General features: G+C 32.2%; 1 protein-coding gene across 1 annotated transcript in view; it reads left to right on the top strand.

Annotated features, from left to right (window-relative positions):
* The window catches only part of NCAM2 (neural cell adhesion molecule 2), a 515660-nt gene that overhangs the window by 489787 nt on the left and 11866 nt on the right, over positions 1 to 14007 (top strand). Inside the window, exon 16 of the mRNA XM_028115862.2 lies at positions 12086 to 12290. Within this exon, the coding sequence (XP_027971663.1) occupies positions 12086 to 12290 (205 nt within the window). The remainder of the gene's footprint in view (positions 1 to 12085; positions 12291 to 14007) is intronic.

The raw sequence follows: 14007 nt of genomic DNA, 5'->3' as shown, positions 1-14007 counted from the left end.
TTTTTATATAACGCTAATGCAGAAATTGAAATCTCTAAGACCCAATACAGTGAATGTTTAAAACTGGAAATTTTTCATAAACTGATGTTATAAATTCCTTGGAAAATAATACCATCCATATATTTATTCATATTTTTCATTTATCATCTTATATATTTATAAAATTCAAAGGAATGTATATTTAATAATTTCATAATAGATAGATTAAACAGTTTGGAATTTCAACAAACAATTTGGAAAATATTAATTGTAATTTAATCCTATATGGGTGGGATTCAATTTTGTACTACAGTCTTTAAGAAAAAGGTATTTTCGAGGTACCTGGGTGGTGCAGTCGGTAAAGCATCCGACTCTTGTTTTGTCCCAGGTCATGATCTCAGGGTCTTGAAATTGGACCCCACCTGGGGCTCTGCACTCAGCAGGGAGTCTGCTTGTCCCTCTCTCTCTGCTCCTCCCCCAGCTCACGTGCACACTCTCTCTCAAATAAATAAATAAATAAAATCTTGAAGAAAAAGAAAGTTATTTTCTATTTGTGCAAAGAATTCCATTTTCTATATATGGAACAGCGTTTTAATATTAACAGAAAAAAGAATTTGGCCAATTAATGGTTAAACCAAGGAACTAAAATTTAAATTATCCAATTCTTTAACACTGGATAATGTCTATTTTGGTCATATTCATTTCAATCTAAGAAGTTTTTTTCCTATAAGCCAATAAAAACCTTCATTATCTTATGAGAAATTCCTAAATCACCTTCACCAAAGAGAACCGAATACGTATCATAAGATTTAAACTTCATATGGAGAAAGTATAGAGGTAATGAGATAATAAATTTCAAAAGAGCAGAGTGAATAAATATGACATAAAATATTTTATAACTCTTTCATTTTTTGTGTGTGAAATGGTCAATGGTTTCCATTCAAGCACACTTAACAATTTGAAATGTCAGTGTAGTTAAGAGCGTAGGTATTCTGTTGTGTAAGGACTTTAGATATTTCACAATCTTGTGGTTTATTGTTGCACCAGATTTGTAACAACACTTACAAATATTCATTTCTAAAATTTTCAGTTATTTGAAACATTTATCAAAAATTGTTGTTATCTATAAGTGTTTAGCCAACTTTTTTTTCAAAATTTAGCACAGCTTATTTCTTTAATTATTTTTCTTACTTTAAATATATTATTTTAACTTTTTCTGAGACTGTGACAGGTTTCCATCAACAGTCCCATAGAAGAATAATAACTTTATATTTTAGATTGTTTCTTTTTACAGGGAATTGTTCTCAAAAGATAAATATTAAAACCTTAAGGAGGATTGTGTAGATTAAAAAAAACAAAAAACGGTGTGAAGGTGATGAGCCTCTTGCAATGTCATTCCACTTAAAAGTATACAGAATAATTATACATAATTGTAAATATACATTATGCAAATGATAATATTATTTTATCTTATACAGTGTCTATTTTTAAAATATATTAATGGACACTAATTATCTAATGTTGATTCAATCACTAATCACATGTTCCAGGCTGAGTCTAACTACTTCCTCACTGCTACAAACATCAAGCCGAGATTGACAAGCCTGGGTGCATTATGGGAATGAGCATGGGATAAGAGAGAGGGAAGACTGGAAAGACATTCCAAGCCATAGCCCAGGCCTCCACTAGCTCCCTCCCTGCAACAGGTTCTACTTCCCTGTCTATGTATCTCTAACAACTCTCTACCATCTTTTGGGGAAAGATCACCCTTTTGAGGTTTTGGTGATGATGGTGATGGTGGTGGTGGTGGTGGTTGATTTTGGTTTGGGTGATATATTTGTCTATCTACTCAGTTTCAGGGTCCATTCTTTTTAACTTCTTCACTTTTATCACTTAACTCTGACCTACATCAATCATCCTCAGTATCTTAGCTCTAATATTTGTATATCTATGCTAATTTAAAACATACCTTTTATTTTCATACATCTCCATGTTTGCTCATAGCATGTTCTGACTGAAATAAACTCCTTTCATCACATGGAAGGTTTCTCATTCTTCAGTACCTTTCAAATATTGTCTTCTCTAACGTGTCTTACTTGACCACTAACTATGAACGTATATGCTTCCCCACCTATCTGCTCAGGCCACAATAAAGCAATCAGTTGCACTCAGTAAAGCAATCAGTTGCACTGCATTTCATTTTCTAAGTTACATGTCTTATTCATCTCTCCCAATTCATACAAGTCCCCAGACAAGAGAGCCTTTGCTTTTTTTCATATTTTATCTTCACAACTGCTTGATAAAATTGTTTAATAACATTGAGCTAAAATAAAGGGTGATCATGCATTTTTGCCCAGTTTAGCCTTGGGCAAAAATATTTCTGTAATATCAAAGGACTAGAAAATATTTTGAAAAGATAGTTAATTTATAATTCTGCCTTTGTAAACAAACATATATAAGAAAAGACATTCTTAGGAAATGTATAGAGTTTTATAATCATAAATACCATTTATATAATATACATGTTTACAATTCCTTTCCCATTACCAAACCAAATATCCTCAATAAGCTAATCGGCTTGCCCCAAATCAGATAGTAAACATAAATGAGTAAATAGATAAGTAAATAAAGTCTGGTTTATGTGTGTTGCCCTCTTAACCCACCTTCTCTCAAATAATACTTCCTAGTAGGGAGAAGTGATTTAAAGGGAAATTTTGGATTATCATTGAGTTTATATATATATAAATATTCACACACACATGTATGAGTCTTATATATATATATACATAAAATAGTTATACATGTAAAGAACATTTTAACATAAGAATCAAAATAACTAAAGAATGGAGACACAGTGGTAAGAAATAGGTGATGTAAAATACAATTTTCACCCTCTTCCCCCAAAGAAACTTGCTAGTAAGCAAGAAACCATCTACATCAATATTGCTTAACTGAGTATACCTAGAAAAATCATGACCATCTTATTAAAATGTACTGAAATAGCCTGAGGATTTAAAACACATACAAGTAACAACAGTAGGCTTTGTTAATATATTTGAATAATACTGAAAAATTATTGATGAATGTTACTTATATAAAATCTGAAAATTTCAGGGGTACCTGGGTGGCACAGTAGGCAAAACATCCAACTCTTGCTTTCGGCTTAGGTCATGATCCCAGGGTCATGAGATCAAGGCTCTGCATTGGGCTCAAGCTCAGCGTGGAATCTGCATGAGTTTCTCTTCTCTTTCTCCCTCTCTTACTCTCCTCTCTCCCCACATGCTCTCTCCCTCTCTCTCTAAAATAAATAAATACTTTATATTTATTTGACAGAGACATAGAAGGTGAGCACAAGTAGGCAAGGCAGCAGGCAGAGGGCGAGGGAGAAGCAGGCTCTGGGCTGAGCAGGGAGCCCGATGTGGGACTCTATCCCAGAACCCTGAGATCGTGACCTGAGCCCAAGGCAGACGCTTAACCAACTGAGCCACTCAGGTGCCCTAAATAAATCTTTTTTTAAAAAATCTGAAAATTTCAACCTTTTAAATTAATGTGTGGATCCGCAAATTGTATTATCAAGGATTATCAAGTTTTAAACTCTGACATGAAATTTTATAATTTGTTTTTAGATTATTGAAAGAGCTCCAATAAATTCAATACATGTCCCTTTAATACACAGCAAATTACTTTTATGTGATCCTAAAAATTAAAACTTTGTCAGACTGGTCACAATACACTTATAAATAGTGCAATTTCATACAATTATATACTCCTTTCATGTTGGTAACTTTTCATTTTTTATATATTTTTAAAGATTTTGAATTTTAAAATCCCAAGATTCCTTTCCCAAAATGCAATCCCTTATAAAAAACTCTGCAGTTTCGTTTTCCCTAGTAACAATGCTCTTTCACAGCCATCACAGATATTACTAGCAGTACATACTTTTTTCTTTTCATTGTTCATTGAAAACTGCATGCCTGAAAATTCATGCTGCACCCGCAGAGTTTTCATTCAGCTAGTTCGCTAAGCAGTTAAATATCTGAATAATATGAACTTGAGTGAACTTAAAAAGTTGCTAATAAGTGCATTTTGTCAGGACGCTGAATGATGTAAATGCTTTCATTATCTCATGAATACTAGAAGCTGTCCAAGAGGGAACCAAGATATGACAGAGAAAAGATTAGAACACAAAAGAGGTACAGTCTTTATTTTAAGGAGGAGGTTTTGATTCACTTGGCAATAACCTGTTGAAAGTTTCAATCTTATTTTTTATTTCAGTGAAGACAAATGTGTCTGAAAGGCACAAAATAACCATAACAACAAAAGAAATAATAATGATAACAGCAACAAAAAAATCTAATGGTGAGGTAAAGAAGGCAAGTGAATTACAGAAAAAAATACAGACACACACAAAAAGAATATATTCTTATCCCAAACCAGGCAAAAGTCAATTTCATCTATCAGAGACAATAAGAGAATTTTTAATAATTCTTTTGCTTTCATTCATTTTAACATCACTCAAAAAATCAAGAAAGATTTTCATTTGACATACAGAAGTATGGGAATGACCAGAAAGATCACTTGCTATACGAATAACGGACAAATAAAAAAGGGATGATATTTAACAATGTTGAGTTCTAGTCACAGTGAAATGCATATCTAAAACCAGAAGAATGAAAATGATCTTAAACCTTAGACCTTAATAAAGATAATTTATCAAAAACAACAATAAAAATCACTTGTAAAATGTAAATATGTCTTTACAATTATTTTTATGCATCATAGTTCATAAATGTTAGCAGTATTCAAATGTTTAATCTTCTAAAATCTAGGAAGGTTTTGGGTAAAAGTAGAGAAGTTCTATTTTTTTAAAAGAAAATGCTGTAAAGAACAAAATAAGAAGTTACTATAAACAAAGTGAGCATAAAGTAGTAACAAATGAAATAATAATGCATTTGTGCAGTTCTTTGGAATTCCCAAACCGTTTTCATAATGTGATTCTCAAAGCATATTTTAGCTGGGATACATAAGAATTATCACCTACATTTTATCGATATTGAAACAGAATAAAATTGTAATTATGATTTAATTATATCTAACTGCAGTGTGTGAGCCACAAAAATGTATGAACAATACATTGCATTGCATTGTTTCTATCAAAGTATAAATATGTTATAAAATATTACCTGTTTATAATTTAAATGAAAAACATATATCTTAGGAGGGTACACTCCATTTTTTTCTGGGTGTATGGGGAAGCAATAATAAAAGTAGCTTAGAGGGGATGAAAAATATAAAATCCAATTATAGTGGCTCTTGAGTTTGCTATTTGATTTTTAATTTTTTTAAATTAATAGAAAATGGTATTTTTAATTCTCCTTGCTGATGCAATTTGTAATGATGTTCTCCTTTCTAATTAATACAGTTTAATTGGTATTAACCAGACATTGGAAACCTCAGAAGTCCACGCCTTTGTTTCAAACAGGGAAATTAAATATGAATCAAAATGGAATGGATCCATCAATTCAGGATTGAACACCAGGCACCATAAATGCAGGAGGCCCATGGTCATGACAGAAGAGAAATGTGGTATTTGGAGAAATGGAAATAATGTGAGAAGTTGTGCTCAGACTTTAATATCATTGGTTTTAACACTTCCCTCTTTAATAGTGAATTTTATAATATGAATAAATCAAAGCTTACTTTTTTTTATTTGTGACTATACCTACCAAGTTGACCTGAAAGTCATGTTTTTTTTTTTTCCCAAATATATAAAAACAGATATTTGGAATGATTTTTTTCTAAATACCTAAAATATATAAATATTGCATTTACACATGCCTGAGTTCCCATTTTGTTTAGGTGAGAGAAGACTATCAAGTCCAAAGACAAATCTCAGATGATTTAGGTTCTGTTAAGCAGGTCAGAATTCCCAGTAGGGAATAGAAAGTTTTATAAATGCATAATAAGACATTTCTCTGCACAACTCCATGGGTTGAGGAATATTATTTTCTTTCTTGACAAGTGGGTTAATGTCAAGAAATGTAAAGGCTGCAGCTTTGTCTGCACTGGGGGAATGTTGTGATTAGACTTTATTTTCTATATCCCCATCGTTTTTGAAGTTGCAAATCTTATTAAAATTTATATAACTTTTTAAAAAATTATTTTGTTGAACCAGTCTAGACCCTTGTCTCATTTCTATACTTTTGTCTCTCTGCTACACTTTTTTATTCTTTGTTAATTTGGGGGATCCTAGGAGAAAATCACAAAACATAAATTTAATTTACCAATTTAAGATAATTCCCAAGTCTGGGGCGCCTGGGTGCCTCAGTTGTTTAAGCGACTGCCTTCGGCTCAGGTCATGATCCAGGAGTCCCTGGATGGAATCCCACATCAGGCTCCCTGCTCGGCAGAGAGTCGGCTTCTCCCTCTGACCCTCCCCCCTCTCATGTGCTCTCTCTCTCTTTTATTTTCTCTGTCTCAAAAAAAAAAAAATCTTTAAAAAAAAAAGATAATTCCCAAGTCTGTAAGTGACAGTTGATTTTTGAAAACAGCTTGTCTAACAACACAATAAGAAACTGTGAAATCCTTAGGGATGGTAGTTAGTTTTTTAAATTAGTGTAATGTCTTTTTTTTTTTTAAGGATGTATTACCCTAGAGTATGCCTTCTATAATGCAAGATTATCATAATCCTGGTGAAAGCCCTTACTATTAACTGTATGCTCTAGTTAATATAAAAATTTTACTCTTTTGTTCTTTGGTTGTGTTAATGAAATGAAATGAAATTTTAGGAACTACGTACTTCGTAAGTAGAAAAGGACTTAAAAGGATGTATGAACCTAAGAATTTATGTTTTTTTTCTAAAGATTTATGTTAATTTGTATTATTTTGATTTTAGTACATATCATACATATGTACTACACTAATTAGGCAGTACTCAATGAAGGTTTGTGAAGCATAAATGTTTTGATAGCCTTTTTTTTTTTTTTTAAACTGTGCAGCCACAAAGTCTTGAGATAATCCAGATGTCCGATTTTAAAGTAGCTGACCATTGTGGCTCAGATGGAGCCCAACTGCAGAAAGCTACCTGCTTCACCTCTTTTCAGATAGGACATATATGTAAACATATGTGTGTATAGATTTACACCTAGATTTTCCATAGATCAATTGATGTTTGAAAGTGTGTTACTCTGAGCAGGATGAAGGAAGAACATACAAGCAGGAGACAAGTATACCTCCTGCGATATTGGAGGATATAGTACCTAGCAATGTTATGAGAAACACCAAAAGATTTTTGAATGTCTTCTTGTTTTTCATACACCGTTTACTTACCGATATTTAGGAATATCTCTCATGGAAATAGCTACCACTATTTTGAGAGCAAAAATGAAATCTCCATTTTTCAGACCTATTAGATTAAAAAATTTTTTTTCTTCATGTTTTTATTACTTTTCCAAGTCTGAAAGTCATTCTCAATCAATTTGTAGAAGATGATACGTACAAATAGAATAATAGGTAAATAAAATACTAAACTACTTAAGGAGTCAAAAAGCAAGACCAGTTTTATGAATATAGTATACAGGTTTTTGAAAAACTAGTATTATCAAATGCAATAAATTTCATGGAAAATTAATCCAGTGTTTTAGTTGTGAGTTAATTTCTACAACAGAAACATGAAGACATGCATGTGACAAAATTTAAAATGAAGTTATTTTTCTTATTTTAATAATTTGTATGTGTTTATTTCAGTTAGGACATGATTACATAAAGGTCTGGGGACTTGTACTGATTCAGCTTGCCAAATTCTAAATTTCATGCGATGGAAGGTTAGGTGGGAGGAAAGTTATAGAAATTCAGTCAACCTGATTCTTCTCTTTGCTTTCAGTGATAAAATATATACCAAAAGAATAGATGTTTAAACTTTATAATTCCTAAATTATTTATTCTTATTTATTCTAATATAAAACCCCCCTTTTCAAAGAGCAATACAAAATGAGAGAGCTAATAGCAAGAATACATAAAAAAATGATTTATATTGTTGAATATCATTTAAATAATTGTTCCTTGTCTAGTAGTGTAGGGGAAAAATTGACATTTTTCTGTAAGAAAACTACACATTTTAATTTATTTACTATGTTATTCCTCTCCTGATTATTTGATGATACACAACATAAATCTAACACAGGTATAAACAATATAAAACCTGAAGGTACATAGTCTTCATTGGTACTGATCTAATATCAAGGGTTATCCTGTGACTTAGGCCACTGTCCTTCTCTGGACCTCAGTTTCCTTATGTGTAAAGTAGAGCTGATAATATTGTTTTCCTATGTGATGGAGTTGTAAAAATTATCATAAAATATCATATATTTTAAAGCACATGTGTAAATATTCTGGAAAGCTAAAAAAGAAAAGTTGAACTTAAAATCCTTTAAATGATTGCTATGTTCAGTCTCAATTAGTTCTATAATTAAAACTGTAATTAACTTAAAAAGAAAGTATTTTCTGTATGTTACTGAAAAAATAAAACATTGTTAGGCCCCAAATCCTAGTGATGTAATTTTACATGTGGTCATGATTTTGTTTGTGAAAAAGCCAAAGACAAATAAGTAAACTTCTCCACCAGAATAAATAGGTGGCAGAAAAAAAAAATAGAAAATTTGTCTTTCATAGTTATTATAGCCTAACTTCATGGGACGTGAGAAAATATTAGCATTTAAATACATTTTTAAGCCAATTAAAAAAAAACACATAACTTTTAAAAGAAAATTAAATATCTATTACATAAACCTACTCGCTATACATCCTATCCTCCACAATGACAAAACATATTTGGTTTTCCATAAAAATAACTTCAAGTAACCTTCAAATTTATAATCATGAGTTTAAAAGGTATAATTTTGTTTCCCTAGAAAAAAAGTAATAGCTATTTTAGCATCAATATTCCTTTACCATAAGGTGCTTTACAAATATAATGTTTCTAAGAGCTTTTCTAAAGATGGAAATGAAGCAGATCAATATGCTGGTTTAATGCTAAAAAGGTCATAAATAAAATATTTATCATTTAAAAGCTAACTAGCTAAACATAAGTAAAAATGACTGTATTCTCAAGAGAATAATCAGTGTTTAATAAGAGATAGTGTCCCACTTTAGGGTGCTGATGAAAGAAATATGTTTATAGACTAGTTTAACTTTAGATGGCCTATTTTTTCCACCAAAACCTCATTTCCCCAGAATTTTACAATAGCAAAATAATAGTAGCAATAGTAATAATAATAATAATAATAATAATATTGCCAATACTTGTTAGATTTTTACTCTGACCTGAGCAATAAGTGCTAGAAGTATTAAGTACATTATTATATTCACAACAGTCTTTCCAAAAACCCCATGATCTAGTTTGTGATTGTTGCTGTTTCTGTAATTGCCCTCATTTTAATAAAGTGGCATCTCAGTCTTAGAGAAGTTAGCTGCCTCACCCAAGGATATACAGCAATATGTGATGGACACCAGTTTCAGTGCATTTAAGTAGAAAGCCAGTCCCTTCAAACTTAAAAAAAGGTAAATAAAAGGGTGACTGCATGGCTTAGAGGGTTAAGTGTCCGACTCTTGATCTCAGCTCAGATCTCAATCCCAGGGTCGTGAGTTCAAGCCCTGCATTGGGCTCTATGCTGGGTGTGGAACTTATATTTAGGAAAAAAAAAAAAAAGGTAAATGAAGATCTAATAATGGGCCAGGTAGATCATCATTGATCTGTGGGATTTATTGTCTAGAACCGTTCTGCATGTGAGAAGGACCTAAGTGAAGTGGAAGAGGAGTGACTGGTTTAAAGCACAGGGTTATTGAGTCAATGTGTCCAGAGAGTCTAATGCCCAATCAGGTTCATATTTTCAACTCTTCTTTTCTGAGCTTTGGTAGTTGATTCATGTGCAGTATATCAAAATGAATTCCTGTGGATTTTGAAAAAATTTTTAGCTTTACATATAGTCAAAGAAATTTCATTAGGTGAATTGTCCTTATTGTATTGTAATGGTACATTCAGGTAAGACTCATTTGTATTTTAAAATGGATAATGGAAGAAAATGTATAAAATGATTTTTAATTGTCTCTTCAGCCTTTCCTCAAAGTGGGTTCATGTGATACGAGAAGAGTGTTATGGAAACTAGTAATTTCTCTGGATCTTAGCTAGGCAATTTTCCTAAACTATCACTACCTAAGTAGTATGGTAAAGTTTGCTGGGGAACAGAGATTCTGAAAATGGCAGGAAAAATTAATTTTCCTCTAACACAATTATATGTTTGTTTCCTGTTTTTCTTTATCAGAAACAAAAGAATTACAATCAAAAGTATACTTGCTTGGGCATGGGAGCTGTAAGTTTGTTGATTCAATACTTAGGGAATTCTCACCTGCAACTTCATGGAGATGCTGTAGAAGTACCTCCATGTTTTAGCACAGGTAAACCACAAAGTCGCTGGGGAAGGTGCCAGGAAACATGTCATGGATAGAATGATTTTTTTATAAAACATGCGTTTCCTGGGGGGAAAAAAAGATATAGATATGAGGCTCAGTCATTCAGTAGAAAAATCAACTAAGATTCAGACAGGTGTGTCATCATTCAGCACCAGCTTGTTGATTTAAAATAAAAAGTTATATCGATTCCTTTAGATAACGATCTCTTCAAGTCATTATTAAAATATTACACCGAATTTTAGAAATATAACTTAGAAAAGCTTTGTTTTACATATGTATTTTTTTTCAGAAGTGGTTTTCTCCAAACCAAGTCTGCATCTGTCCTTGTCTCTCACTTGCATTACACACCTCTTATATATTTAAGATGCCATTATGATGCTGAGTAATAAATGCATTTTGTCATTAAAAAGGAGAATTATAATTTTATAATGTTATGTAAACAAATGTTAACATAATTGAGTTAATAATCACTTTAAATAGAGGTGCCTGGGTGGATGAGTGGGTTAAGCGTCTGCCTCTGGCTCAGATCACGATGCCAGGGTCCTGGGATTGAGCCCTGTGTGGGTCTCCCACCTAGGCTAGGTGGGAAGCCTGCTTATCCCTCTCCCTCTGCCTGCTGCTCCCCCTGCTTGTGTGTGCACTCTCTATCTGTCAAATAAAGTTTTTTAAAAAAGAATCATTTCGAATAATTCTCTAAAATTGTCCTATAAGAATTTTATTCTTTTCTCTCTAGATAACACAGTATCGCCAGTTTAATCTCCTTCCATGGTGCTTATTTTTGTGCCAACACTGCTGTGACTGTGTAGTCTACCCACATCTTCAACTACAGTTATAAAACACTTGATTCATTTTCACTACCACTCTCCTCCTTGCTATTTGTACTTAATCAGCATATTCCAGCCTATTCGCAGTCATCTCTTCCATCGATAATTTCTGTATGACTTTCAGGAATTCCTGCAGCCACACATCAAGGAAAAATGGCTCCCATCATCCCCTACCTTCCCATGATAAGCTTCAGAAAGGTCATAAGTACCATAGCTCTGTACAAGTTTGCCTCTAGTCTAATACGATTTATTAAAATATTAACTGAAAAAATACAAGTAAGCCATTTATTCTAAAATTATGATTTTCAAAATATTCATATACAGATATTTTAAAGTGTGTTCTCTGTCAAAACAAAGTGCTTGGAGCACACATAATTTGCAAATTTAAGACTTAAAACTAAGATAATTCCATATAGAACATTTATTTAATCTTTTCTTACAGGAGTTTTGACTGTATTTTCCTTTTAGCAATGTGGTGATCCATTAATGGTTGTGACTTTCTGATACAGTACCGTTGGGGATGTGATAACATTCATTATCTTCCCCTCAGGGAATCAAAAAGTATATTGGAAAGAGAGCTACTTAAGAGTTTTTTTCCAAATAAAGTTTGAAAAAATATTGCAAATCATTCACATGTCAGTTGCTTAAAATATCGTTTGAAAGCCAGAAAATGGTTCCCAACAATTATGAAATTAAAATTTGCCGGTGACTTATCACTTTTTCCCTGTCTCTTTATTTAAGATTTATTTTCAAAATAACTGTCTGTTTTTTTCTAATTTGGAGCTTAGTAAAATTATTTTCTTTTATTTTTTAAGATACGCTTTTTAATGGTCTTGGGCTTGGAGCAGTCATTGGCCTGGGAGTGGCGGCACTCTTGCTAATCCTTGTGGTAACGGACGTCAGCTGCTTCTTTATTAGACAATGTGGGTTATTGATGTGCATCACGAGGAGAATGTGTGGGAAGAAGAGTGGCTCTAGTGGGAAAAGTAAAGAACTCGAAGAAGGAAAAGCTGCATACCTGTAAGTAGCAGACACTCACAACGCATTACATTACACAAGTGCTATGGTCAAGCTTGCAGACTTTGTTCAGGGACTTTTTTTCTGAGCAGAGTAAAGAGCTCGACTCTAAGACCATTGGACACTGTACTGTCTGCTTTCTGATCTTAAGTCTATATGACCTTAAATATAACATGTTATAGAGCCAAATGCTTTTGAAACCAAACTATTAAAAAATAAATCTTAAAATGGGATCCACACAAAAAATAATTAGTCATGATTTAAATAGAATTAGGAAAAAAAAGAAATAGAAATAGAAATATAGACAGTGGTACAAATGTATTTTTGATTTCTCCCACTATTTTTCAGTTTATATCGAATAAAAGAAGGACACCAACAGTAATCTGAGTTAAAAACTGGGGTAAACTGAGTAAAAATATAAATTATGCCAATTCCTTCAAGTGCAGATGACTATATAGAGGTTTCAAGATTGTATAGCCATGTTATATGTGCTATGTGATACATTAGTATGGATTCTGAATTTCATCTTCCAAATTTTGATCAAAAGATGACTATATGTTAGAGTTTGGCACTCTCTGTAGCATCTCATTCAATTAGAATATGAATTCCAAGAAAATACATAGAGCTGAGTACTATAGGGAACTCCTTTGTCATGTAAAAGGGCAACTAAGAGGTTTTAACACTTTTTGTTTGGGTTGGTGATGTTTTGCTAGATCTGAACCTAATCTCAAAAAGTACAATAGGCTCAATGAAAAAAAAGTTAGAAGGCACAGGAGAACATGCACACCCACATGTGATTTAAACACACAATGTTTATGTGTATGTGTATGTGTGTTTGTATACATATACATATGTGTGTATATTAAACCCTGTAATCAAAAATAACTATTCTTAAGAATTAAGAACATTTCCTTTACCTTTTAAATCTTACAGTCTTTCTGTTACATGTCTAAAACATTCAAAAGAGTTAAAAGAATTTTATAGCCAACACCCATTTATCAACTACTTGGATTCTGCAAAAGATACTTGATTATATTTCTGTTATCCCATATTTATCTATTCCTCAATCCATTATTTTACTTTTTGCATTTCAAAGTGAATCCATACACTTAACCCCTACACAGTTCAACTTGCCTAGCATTGCATGCAGTTTTGTTAATGTTTTTTTTAGGTAAAACTTACATAGAGTAAAATGCATAAAATCTTCTATTTGATGAGTTTTGACACATGTTTATATCTGTATAACCCAAGCCCTATCAAAATTCAGAAACTTAATATCATCCTCAAAATTTCTCTAATGTTTCTACCCAGACAACTCATATTCCTCCCGCTGCCCCAGGAACTACTAGTCTGATTTTTTTCATCATAAATAACTTTTAGCTGTTATAGAACTTGATAAAAATTGATTCCTGTAATGTTTACTCTTTTGTGTCTGGCTTTTTTCATTCAATCATGTTTTAAGATTCATTCATGATGTTCTGTTTATCAGTAATTCATTTATTTTTTATTGTTGAGTCATTTCTATTTGTTTTTCTATACATACATTTAGGCATGTAGAGCATTAGGCATTAATTTCTAGACTTAGCAATATAGGAAAATCCATTCTTCACGGCTGCATTGTTTTTTGTTTTGTTTTGTTTACATCTCCAAGCCTATTTCAATCCTACTATACAATTTGTCTATGACCACTTCTTATGGACTCTCTATAAGGGATATTTTC

Source organism: Eumetopias jubatus, unplaced genomic scaffold (assembly GCF_037043125.1).
Source record: "Eumetopias jubatus isolate StellerSeaLion01/CBP00866 unplaced genomic scaffold, mEumJub1_p1.0 scaffold_1, whole genome shotgun sequence".
Classification (NCBI taxonomy): Eukaryota; Metazoa; Chordata; class Mammalia; order Carnivora; family Otariidae; genus Eumetopias; species Eumetopias jubatus.
Note: the sequence above shows the minus strand (reverse complement) of the source record. Positions and strands in the feature narration are given on the sequence as shown.